Source organism: Loxodonta africana, chromosome 21 (assembly GCF_030014295.1).
Source record: "Loxodonta africana isolate mLoxAfr1 chromosome 21, mLoxAfr1.hap2, whole genome shotgun sequence".
Taxonomy (NCBI): domain Eukaryota; kingdom Metazoa; phylum Chordata; class Mammalia; order Proboscidea; family Elephantidae; genus Loxodonta; species Loxodonta africana.
In genome coordinates, this window is record NC_087362.1 from 36,990,381 (window position 1) to 37,003,032 (window position 12,652).

General features: G+C 45.2%; 1 protein-coding gene across 1 annotated transcript in view; it reads left to right on the plus strand.

Annotated features, from left to right (window-relative positions):
- LOC135228337 (polycystin-1-like protein 2) overlaps window positions 1-11,636 on the plus strand; it is a 37,005-nt gene extending 25,369 nt beyond the window's left edge. Inside the window, 5 exon segments of the mRNA XM_064273496.1 lie at window positions 1,948-2,044; window positions 4,788-4,925; window positions 6,992-7,177; window positions 8,689-8,932; window positions 11,483-11,636. Of these exon segments, the coding sequence (XP_064129566.1) occupies window positions 1,948-2,044; window positions 4,788-4,925; window positions 6,992-7,177; window positions 8,689-8,932; window positions 11,483-11,636 (819 nt within the window).
- The last annotated feature ends 1,016 nt before the right edge of the window (window positions 11,637-12,652 follow it).

A 12,652-nucleotide genomic window follows, 5' to 3' on the forward strand; every position in this document is an offset into this window, starting at 1 on the left:
GGCCCCCAGACACCCTTTTAGCTCAGTAATGAAGTCATTCCTGAGGTCCACCACTCAGTCAAAGATTAGACAAGCCCATAAAACAAAACAAGACTAAAGGGGCACACCATCCTGGGGGCAAGGACTAGAAAGCAGGAGGGGACAGAAAAGCTGGTAATAGGGAACCCAAAGTAGAGAAGGGAGAGTGTTGACATGTCATAGGGTTGTTAACCAATGTCATAAAACAATATGTGTACTAACTGTTTAGTGAGAAGCTGGTGTGTTCTGTAAACCTTCATCCACAGTACAATAAAAGAAAAAAGGCCACAAACATCTTGCCCTAGGCTACACATATAAATCTGAATAATACCATATTTTGCCAATTCTAAAATGCTTTTGATTGTGAGGCAAGCCGCAATTTAAAGCAACTTTCCTGCAAAAACACCAAGTTATTAAAAATGTACATCAATTAGAAGAAATGATCCTATTTCTGAAATGTAAAATTACACAAGAGAGCATGTTAGAATCGAAAAAACACTGAGCTCAGTCCTGGAGCTCAGGGGTCCACAGCTTCCTCCGGAAGAAAACAAACATAAGACTATCCCTGGGGCACCCCAACGGAGGAAGTGTACTGTGCTGGAGGTGGGGGAAAGCTGTACAAAGGAAGGGGCATTTACACTGAATCCTATGAGATGCCCCCAAGCCAAGCTACTTTTTAATCTCCCATCTACCCTCAACAGGCTTTATCGTAGACTTACAATATTTACAATAGTGCTTTGGGGCCAGACCACATTAAGAGCAGGGTGTGTCCTGAGCATTTTTGTTCCCCAAATCACAGAATCATATGCCTGTGCATACTAGATGCAGAGATGATGATGGAATCAGTTAGGCAGGGAGGGAGGGAGGAAGAAAGGAAAAGAGAGACAGGAAAGAGGCGTAACTGATCATGCCAGAGATAAAAGAAAGGAGCTCTGGTGTCCCATAAGTTAAGAGTTTGACTGGTAATCTTGAAAAGCTGGCAGTTGAAACCCACCCAGCAGCTCCAAGGGAGAAAGACCTGGCAATCTGCTCTGGTAAAGATTAAAATCCACTGTCATCAAGTTGATTCCAACTCACACAGACCCAACAGGACAGAGCAGAACTGCCTGATAGGGTTTCCAAAGAGCAGCTGGTGGATTTAACTGCCAGCCTTTTGGTTAGTAGCCTGACCTCTTAACCACTGTACCACCAGAGCTCCCTGGAAAGTTTACAGCCTAGAATACCCTATGGAGCAGCTCTACTCCATCACACCTAACGACAACAACAGAGATAAGAGAAGCCCTACTGGGGTAAGAAAGAGCCTGGGTGGTGCAGTGGTTACAGTGATCGACTGCTAACCAAAAGGTTGGCAGTTCAAAACCACCAACAGCTCCGAGGGAGAAAGATGTGGCAGTATGCTTCTGTAGAAATTTATAGCGTTAGAAACACTATGGGGTTGTTATGAGTCAGAATCAGCTCAACGGCAGTGGGTATTAGGGAGAGAGACTGGCAGGAGTGAAGGTCAGGGGTGTGATAAAAGCAGGGTTAGTTCAAGGATTTACCAGTCTCTCTCTGATCAGTGGCCAGGTGCATGATAGCTTTGGCCTTCACTTTTCAGAACCATCTCCCCTCTGTCTAGGTGATAGGCCAGTTTCCCACCTGACTTCCCCTGGGCTTGGCTCCTGCACCCAGGGCTTACAGTAAACAAGGTAAGAACAGGTTTAATTGTTTTACTTACTAATCCGTAGTGCACAATTTCACATGGGTTTTACCACATCTTTGAATGTGGAGAAATTGTGCACTGCAGATTAGTAAACAAGCACAAATAAGCCTGTGTATACCTTGCTTACTGGGTAATCTGTCCCTGGCCCAGGGTACAAATGTGGCCCTAATCCACACCCCCTCTCAGTTAGCAGCATGGGCTTGGGGTTCACAGTGGGTGTTTTTCAGGTGCTGGGGTTCGCTGCTTTCTTTGCACTGGTGTTGAAGAGAGTAGAGGACGAAGAGGAGCCTGTGGCCTCCCTGGCACAACCTCTGTCTAGCCCAGGTAATAGTGTGATAGTGTGTCTGGTATAGTCCGGGCCATGGCCAATTGGTGGTCCTGGTGAGGCTGAGAGCCCCATGCAGTCCAGCCTCTGGGGTGGGCCTGGGCCTCAGGCCTGCTCTGCAGGCCTTTTGCCCCATTAAGTTTTAACCCCTAGTTTGTGAATACCCCCAAAACTCTCCAGAAAAAAAGTGACTCTATTGTCCCTCGAGTAACTTTTCTCTTTCCCTATATGGACCATTTTCCCCAACACCCAGGCAGACCTCTCAGCCAGCAGAAGCACCCTGGGACCACGGTCTTGGCAATAGTCATCATTTTCTGTGTAAACCCCAGCAAGCAGCTTTCTTCTCCAAGACCCTGGTCCCTGGGCTTTAGAAAAGAATAAACTTGAGGTAGGCTGCAAAAAGTTGCTGTTAGAGTTCTAGGACGGGTCAGTGAAGTATGGTCCATGGGCCAAATTTAGTCCCCCACCCCTGCCTGTTTTTGTGAATAAACTTTTCTTGGAACACAGCCATGCCCACTCATTTAAGGATTGTCCATGGCTGCTTTCATGCTACAACAGCAGTTAAGTAGTTGGGACAGAGACCATCTGACTGCTACAAAAAAAAAATTCCTGACCCTTGTTCTTGGAGGCCACTGACCCCTTCCTCCCAACCTCATTTCCCACTTCCCAGCCAAAACTCCTGAGGGTACCAACAATAGAGTGTAAACAAACAAATACTGTAATAATCTATGCAGAGACCTTGGTTTTCAGGGAAAATAAAAACAAACAAAAGCCCACTTAGATACATCTTTATGCAGTGTGGCTACCTCCCCAGGGTCCTGTATTCTTCCACTTAATCTTCCCAAGACAAAAGAACAATTTTTCTCCACGGAGACACCAGTCTCCAGAACAATGAAATATTCCTTCTGTTACTGCTTTGACAACTATATAGGGGCTAGTTACTATGTGCCAGGCACTGTGCTAACTTGGGAACATCACTGGTTTGATCAAACAGGTCTCTGCCCGCAGAGTGAACAGTTCATTTGGGAAGATGACATTAAACAAGTAAACACATAAATAGACATATAAGTGAGAACTGTGATAAGAACAAGAGGGAAAGAACAATTGAGTACAGGGCCTTTCTGTTGAGGTGGTAGCTAAACTGGGGAAAGGGAGGGATTACACACTGGGCATGTGCAAAGGCCCTAGGCAAGACAGAACTTGTCTTGTTATAGGAATTAATGACAGTGTGGCTGGAACACGGTGAGTTACAGGGAGAATGAGGTTAGAGAGGTGGGTGGGGAGCAGATCAGGCAGGGCCTTGCCTTGTAGGGCCTAGTGCAATGCTGGGGTTTGGGAGCGTTTTAAATAGGAAAAGTGGCATGATCTGTTTTGCAGTTTTAGAAAGATTACTGTGGCTGTTCTATGTAGACCAAAAGTGAAAGTGGAGAGGCCAGTAGGGAGGCTATTGTGATGGTCTAGGCAATAGATGATGCGCGATGGTGGTGGGGGTGGACCCAAAAGATAGTTGGGTCACTACATGCCTATCAGAATGGCTAAAGTGAAAAACAATGATAACCCACCAGATGTGGTGAAACTAGGTAACTCACGCATTGCTGGTGGGAATGTAAAACAGTACAAGTACTCTAGAAAATAGTGTGGCAGCCCCTTTAAAACTAAAACATGGACTTACTATACGACAGAGAACATGCACTTATGGACATTTATCCCAGAGAAATAAAGGCTTATTTTCACGTAGAAACTTGAACATGAATGTTCATAGCAGCTTTATTTGTAAGAGCAAAAAGACATTTGGCCACTCTCAGGTATCCACCCAAGAGATATGAAAACATATGCCCACACAAAGACCTGTACGTGAACTTTCAGAGCAGCCTTATTTGTAGTGGCCCAAACTAGAAATAATCCCAATGTCCACCAACTGGTGAAGAGACAAACAAAATGTGGTATATCCATACAATGGAATACTACTCAACGATAAGAAGAATAAACTGCCGATACCTGCAACAAAACAGATGAGTCCTAAAACATTATGCTAAGTGAAAGAAGCCAGAAACGTATGTACAGAGACTACATATTGTATGTACAGAGACTACGTATTTTATGATTCTATGTATGTATATGAAATATCCAGAAAAAGCAAATCTGTAAGAGACAGAAAGTAGATCTGTGGTTGCCTGGGGCTGGAAGTGGGAGTGGGGATTGACCTCAAATGGGCAAGAAGGAAGCTTTTGGAGTGATAAAAAAATGTTCTAAAAATGGATCATGGTAATGATTGCACATCTCTATAAATTTACTAAAATCTTTGAATTAACAATTACAATGGGTGAATTTTATGCAAACTGTATTTAACAAAGTGGTTTGAAAAAGAAGATACTTGGGAGTAGACATGACAGGACTTTGAGATATTAGTTATCCTCATCTTTCTATCCATCAAAGTTTCAGAAGTATTAGGGGCCATCTCAGAGCCCAGGGAACACAGAGAAGGCAGTGTCCAGGAGTCAGGGAAGACTTCAAGCGGGGGAGGGCTTTCAGTATGAGGAGAATTCTCCAAATGGAGGAACGGAATTCTGGGCATTGGTATAGTATGGGCAAAGGCATGGAGGGTAAACTTGGGAAATGGCTCCCAAAGAGGAGGAAGGATAGAGCCCATTATTCCCAGAGAAGGAGGTGTCTCTAGTTACCAAAGTAGAGCCTGGTTTCACCACCCATTTGGGGGCTGTCCTCATGTCCTTTTTTTCACAGATCCCTATGCCTTGTTCCCAGCACAAAGAAACAGCAGAAGGGACATCTACCAGCCGCCTCTTACCACTGATGTTGAGAAGATGAAAATCACCCACCTTAAGGAACAGAGAGCATTTGCCCTAATCAGAGAAATCTTGGGTAGGCAGCTTATTGGTGATATTCAACTCCCTGGTTCCCAAAGCAGACTTGAACAGTGACTTAAGATGCAATCTTTGATGAGTCCCATGCTGCTTCTGGGCCCCAGTTTGCCTAAATGTCAACTCACACCAGCTTCTCCCCTACACTTAAGTCCTGCAGTGGCTCCCCATGGACCTTAGGATAAAGTCTAAGCTCCTTACTGTGGCTCCACCCACCTCAAGGTGTTTCTAGACCCCTTTCCTCTGTGCTTGGTCATACTGGACTCTGTAGCTCCTACGACACCGTGCTCTCTCCTGACCCACAGCCTTTGCCAAGACTGTTTTGTCTTATCTGCCTGGAACATACTTACTCCTCCTCACTACCTCTTCTTCTGGTTAATGTCCTCTTGTTCCTTAAATCTCAACCCAAAGGCTGTGTCTTCAAAGAGGCTTCCCTTGACCCTCTGGCCAGAAGCTTTCAAACCTCAGTGTGTGCCCCAGTCTAGGCTCCCCCAGAAACAGATTCGGATGCTAGTAGTTTATTTGGGAGGCGATTCCAGGAAGCCCGGGGAAGGAGTGGGGAAAGTGCCACAGCAAAGAGAAGAAAGCCAATAGCAGGTGTGTTTAACAGTAGGCTCCACTGTGGGCAACCGGGGCGCAGTCCTACTGGAGACCTTGGGAGAGTATACAATCCACACCTCCGAGTTGACCTACTGAGAGGTGAGGAAGCTAGGCATTCACCCCCAGGTCACTGGTGGAGGGTGCACTGGGACACTGACTCTGCAGTACTCCTAGACTGCCCCACCTGAGCACGCTCCTGTGGCCAGAGCAAGCCTCATGCAGAGAGTGCTGAGCACTTACAGTAGGAGGGAGTAGCACCTACGTGAAAGAAGAGTGTCAAGGAGACATGGGCAGAGCCCCACAGTACCCAGTACGGCATCCATCTAAATCAACTGGGGTGCAGTTGCTCGAAATACAGAGTTCCACACCCGGGCCCAGAGATTCTGGTTCAGTAGGAATCTGCAGCCCCCGTCTCCCCCACCCCCAACACACACACACAATTCTGCCACTGGGTCTACCTAAACTAAATCTCTGTACCTCATGGACCTCTTACATCACACTCACTTGTCTCCTATAAGACAGGTGAGCTCCATGAGGCAGGGAAACAATCTGTCCTTTTCACTGCTGTATCCTCAGCATTGGAATGCATTGGATCCCCCATTTAAAAAAAAAAAAAATTCTACTTAAACATTTATATAGCATGTACTCTGTGCAAACACTGTTTTGGCTGCTTTATGTTAATTCATTGATTCCCTCATTACAGTCCTGTGTAATAGAATTATTATCTCCATTTTACGATGAGGGAAGTGAGGCATCGAGAAGTTAAATCACTTGCTGGGGTTACACAGATATGAAGTGGCAGAGCCAGGATTTGAACCCATGCAGGAGGCTCCGTGGTCTATGGACTTTACTCTTCTCTGCCGTCTCTATAAGGATTGGTTCCCTTGTCACAGAGACGGTATCTTAGGGTTCTCTAGAGAAAGAGTACACACACACAGAGACACACATATATAGACACACACATACATATAAAAAAAAAAAAAACAGTGCTATATATGTAGAGAGAGAGAGAGATTTATTTAAGGAATTGGCTCCTGTCATTGTAGGGGTTGGTTAGCCCAAATCAAAGTCAGGTGACAAGGTGGAGTGAAGAGTTCTGGCAAAATGTCTAGTCTGGACACAGAATACATTTTATGGAAAACTCCCTTTTTGCTCTTAAGGCCTGCAACTGATTAGTTGAGGCCCACCCACATTATGGAAGGAAATCTGCTTTACTCAAGGCCAACTAATTTAATCACATGTAACTACTTCATAACAGCAACTAGACTAGTATTTGACCAAACAACTGGGCACCATAAATAGCCCGGCCTGGTTGACACATAAAATTAACCAACTCAGGGGGTGGGTGGCTGGTCTACAAGACCTTGACTGTCCTGAGACCATGGCCATTCCATTTCCTGCCCTGGACTCACAACCTTGGTGGGAGTTGAAGATCCTGCCTGACCAGGGCTATGCCTCCCTTCCCAGCATACCTGGGCTTCCTGTGGATGCTGCTACTGGTGGCCTATGGACAGAGAGACCCCAGCGCCTACCACTTCAACAGACACCTTCAACACAGCTTCACCCAGGGCTTTTCAGACGTGCTGAGCTTCCAGGAGTTCTTCACATGGGCGAACACCACCCTCATAAACAACCTGTACAGTCACCACCCAGGTACAGTCCCGTGGTCCTGGGATTCTTGTGTCAGCCCCCTTGTGCATATTCCTTTCTAGGAGCAGGTATGGGTCACTGTCAACATCAGCCTCATAAGTAAACCAGTAACCTCAGGACCATGCTTTGAAGGCGAGATCCTCAAAAGCCTATGCATGTACAAGGGAGGGGCTCTAACCTCCCTCAATGCAGAAAGGAGAACTTCGTAAACAGGGGATAACTGAGCATGAATCAGCCAAGCAAAAGCAGACTGACAGGCAGAAGGAACAACATGACAAAAGGCAAGGAGGCTGAAACACGATGGCACATTCATGAATTACAAAGAGCTGAGTCTGACTGCTATGTAGGGTGAGAGTTAAAGACTGGGGGAGAAACGAATCTTGAAGCAGGAGAAACAAACTGGGACCAGATCATGAAGGACCTTGGAAGTTCACATTTTATCTTCAAGGAAATGAGGAACCAATGGAGATTTCTATGTGAGGGAGTAATATAATTAAATCTGTGGTGTAAAAAGGATCTCTCTGGAAGCACATGGACTTTGGATTAGAGGTTGGGTGTCTGGCTTATCTAGTGCTGCTGTAACAGAAATACCACAAGGGGGTGGCTTTAACAAACAGAAATTTATTTTCCCAAAGTTTAGGAGGCTAGAAGTCCAAATTTATGGCGCCAGCTCTAGGGGAAGGTGTTCTTCTTCTGTGGCCTCTGGGGGAAGGTCCTTAACTATTTTTAGCATCTGTAGGCCTGGCATTCCTTGGCTTCCTGGTGATCTTCATGTGGCATGGCATCTATCTTCCCCCAACTCTGTTGGTTTTTATATCTCAAGAAAGATTGACTCAAGACACATCCTACACTAATATTGTCTCATTAACAGAACAAAGAAAACTCTATTCCCAAATGGGATTATAACCACAGCAGGATTTACAACACATATGTTTTGAGGACACAATTCACTCTGTCACAATGGGCAAGTTACAATGTTTAGAAAGATGATGGGGCTGACCCGGGGCAGTGGTGATGGAGAGAAGAGGTTTATAAAACATTGAAGAGGTAGAATTGGTGGGACTTGGTGACCACTTGGAAACCCTGGTGGCGTAGTGGCTAAGTGCTACAGCTGCTAACCAAAGCGTTGGCTGTTTGAATCCGCCAGGCACTCCTTGGAAACTCTATGGGGCAGTTCTACTCTGTCCTATAAGGTGGTTATGAGTCGGAACCAACTCGACGGCACTGGGTTTTTTGGTTGGTGACCACTTGAATGTGGGGAATTAGGGAAAAGAGTATTGGTGATCTTGAGGGTGGTGACTGGGTGGTGGGGGTGCCATTCCCTAAGAGTAGTTAGGCAGGAAGTAAAATAGTTCCCAGGTGGGGTGACGATGAGGTCATTTGGATAAATGATTAGCCATAAACTTCTCTTGGCTGTCTCTGTAATAGGTACACTGAAGTTCACATCAGCAGGGAACTTGGCATGCCTAAAGATGATTTCGATTACTAGTTTTACCCCCCGTTTTCATCTTTAGGCTTTATCACTGATGGGAACTCCAAGCTGGTTGGCAGTGCCCAGATTCGCCAAGTGAGAGTCCGGAAAAGCTCTTGTCCTCTTGCTGAGCAGCTGCAGACTTCTTTTGATGGCTGCCAGGCACCATATTCCCTGGATGTTGAAGACCTGTCAGACTATGGGGAAGGCTGGAATGCCTCCGCCCCCAATAGCAGCAATGGCTTTCCCCAGGCTTGGCAGTACCAGAGCCAGAGCCAGCGCCGAGGGTATCCCATCTGGGGCAAACTCACTGTGTACAGGGGAGGAGGCTACGCAGTCCCCTTGGGGACTGATCACCAAAGTGCTTCAAGGTAAGGCTGACTTGATTTTTTGGCAGCAGAGTAAGGCCATTTGGAAGAGGGTGTAGTCTCTACAACAGGGATAAGCCAAGCTCATTCATGTCATTGTGGGAGGCTGGGAAATTCAGAATTATCCAGATATATTTTCAAGCCCCTGGAAACTGTAGAGTTTCCAGAGTTGGAAGGGAAGTTTTTCTCTAGCATTCATCTTGGTGGCTGTTCAGCTTTTGCTGGAGCCAGTCCAAGGAAAGGGAGCTCACTATCACATAAAGCACTCTATCACCAAACAAGAGGATAGTGGTCAAGGCTCCAAGCATCTAAGATTTTACCCTTCTTGCAAGCTAACAAGCTATCATGTTACCATTTAATGGATTAGAAGACACCAGACTCCTGGGTCAGAGACAAAGGACTATTACTCACAGCAAAAGCAGTAGCCAGAGCTTCAAATTAGTTTTCATCAGTTTGCCACAAAGGGCCATGATAAAGGCCTGTATTGTGCAGTGGTTTGCATTACAGGAGGGGAACACTGAGCTTGGGGCGGGGGGGGGGGGTCACTCCTTTTATAGTTAAGTGGAAGCAAGCCTGCTCTTTGTTCGAGCATCCCTCAAGGTTACTCACTACAAAAGCAGCCCTGAGAAATGGCCTGGCTAAAGAGCACCCAGGGCCTTGCATTCTTGGCATATCCAGCAAGAATATGCATGGACATTTGGGGCCCATGCTGGACTCACTCTCCCAACAGGATCTAGTGTCAGAGAGCTCTATATTTTAAACACTGGCACTGCTCTTTTTAATTATATAAACACTTGCCAGTTAGTGAACCCCTTGGAATCTATTTCCTCCACTGTATTATTATTACTCAGAAGTTGTTTGTAGTGATGGGGCCGCCCACCCTGCCTATGGACATAGGTAATAAACCTTAAAGAAGAGCAACTGACAGGGGCCCCCTGGGGTTAACAACAGGCCAGGAATGGCCTAAAAATATTATTTCAGGATAAGAAGTGTTTTTCCTGTCACTTGGAGGGACTGAAAGTACTCTCTCTGCGTCTGTGTACCAGGCAAGATGCAGACCCACTGGGGAGAGTGCATATTTTCAAACAAGCTCATCATTACTCAAAGTAATAGTCCACTGTATGACACAGAAATCCCACTCCTAGTATATACCCAAGAAAAGTGAAAACATATACGTCCACACAAAAACTTGTTCACAAATGTTCATGGCAGCATTATGCAGAACAGCCAAAAAGTGGGGACAACCCAAATGCCCATCAACTTATGGGTGGATAAATAAAATGTAGTATACCCATACAATGGAACATTAGAAAAAAAAAAAAAAAAGAACATTGCCTTCGAGTCAATTTTGACTTATAGCATGACCCTGTAGGACAGAGTAGAACTGTCCCATAGGGTTTCCAAGGCTGTAATCTTTACAGAAGCAGACTGCCACATCTTCCTCCCACAGAGTGGCTAGTGGGTGTGAACGGCCAACCTTTGGGTTAGCAGCCAAGCACTTAACTCTGTGCCACCAGGGCTCCTTAATGGAACATTAAAAAACAAACAAACAAAAACAAACCCTTTGCCGTCAAGTGGATTCTGACTCATAACAACCCTATAGGACAGAGTAGAACAGCCCCATATGGTTTCCAAGGAGTATCGGGTGGATTCAAATTGCCCACCTTTTGGTTAGCAGCTGTAGCTCTTATCAACTAGGCCATAAAAAGGAATGAAATACTTACACATGTTACAGTGTGGATGAATCTTGAAAACATTATGCTAAGCGAAAGGAGCCAGACCAAAAGATCATATATTGGGTGATTCCACTTACATGAAATGTCCAGAGTAGGCAAATTCATAGAGATAGAAAGTAGATTAATGGTTGCCAGGGCCTTGAAGGGGAAAAGGGAGTAACCACTAATGAGTATGGGGTTTCTTTCTGGGGGTGATAAAAAATGTTCTGGGATAAGATAGTAGTGATGGTTACACAATCTTGTGATTATACTAAAAACCAGTAAATTACACACTTTAAAATGATTAATTTTATGGTGTGTGAATTATATCTCAATTTAAAAAATCTAATTATAGTGGTATGTTATTTGACTCTCCTTTTCATACATGTTTGACCGCACCCCTTCTAGTTTGTGTGAAGATAATTATTAAATTTTGTTTAAAAAAAAAACAAGAGATCCCCAGGCACCACCCCAAGACTTTTTGACTCAGTAGGTGTGCATTTCTAAAAGCTTCCATTTGATGCCAATGGTGCTGCTCCAGGACGACACGTTCACAATCTCTGCTCTCATGGCCAGGAGTCCATGGGTGCCAAGATAGTGCACCTTGGGCTTGTAAATTGTAACACTACCAGGAGCAGCCCCAAGGCCCTGTGGCCCAGGGTGTAGACTAGAGGCTGAGGGAGAAGTTTAGATGGGAAGCCAGCAGGGAGCCACTGTGGGATGGAGATACCCCTAAACATCCCTCTTTCTGCAGAATACTCCAGTATCTCTTCGACAACACCTGGCTGGACACCCTGACCAGAGCTCTGTTTGTGGAGTTCACTGTCTACAATGCCAATGTCAACCTGTTCTGCATCGTCACTTTGACCCTGGAGACCAACGCCCTGGGTGGGCAGCCTTGTTTGTGAATCCATATGAAGAGTTCCAGAACACAGATACCCCTCCCCTCTGGGCTAGGATTTCCTGACGTAGCTGGGCCTGGCAGTCCCAAGGCCAGAGCTCCGTGGCAAATAGTTGTTTGGGAAGCTTGGGAGTGGGTCTTGGCTTTCCCTGCAGCCCTGGGGACCAAAGGCAGGCCATTAGAGTTGTTCCAACCTTACTCCCAGCTGCTCCCCTCTTTCTCTCTAGCCTTGTCTTCCAGAATACCTGGAGGGAACCAAGCTGGGGTCTCAAGGCAGCTAATTCATCTCCTATTCCTGAGGTTCTCTCTCTGTTGGGATTGGGGGCTGAGGAGTGGAGGCTGGCAGTGAGGGGGTAGGAAGGAGGGTGACCTGGTAACAGATCACTTGGCCTAAAACAACATTTTACTACTTCTACCTCAATTCACAGTACAAGTATGTTTTATATCATAACTCAACCCTCCACCCCACACGGACAAACACATACATACCACTGAAACAAAAGTTTCAAAAATAATATTTATCTTAACTACGTGTGATACACTGATATTTTCTGTATTATTCTCTTTCTCCCCAACCCGCCCTTTTTAAAATGCTAATCATAATCTATAAAAACCACCAATGCCTGTTTGGCTCATGATCAATTTGCCTATAAATCAACTTCATCTCTAAACACTAAGCATTTAAAAATTTTTTAATTACATTTTTTATTACAAAAGTAGTACATGTTTTTGTTTTGTTTTTTTGTTTGTTTTTATTTCAGAACTGTGTAAGGGGAAAAGTAAAAGGCCTTCAACTTCCATTACCATTCCGCTCTGTCAAAAGTTTCTGTTAAATCCTTTTTGGAGGTTTATTTGTATCTCTTTTGTTCTATTTCTTTTTGCCATCTCTTTGGCTTTTTATGGATCTCTTAAGTCACTGGTCCAAAGCCACATCCTATTACATATTTCTACAAATAAAAACTATGGTGTAGGTTTCAGGCCTGGTGGATTCAGCACCTCTCTGATGTCGTCAAAGACTTAGAA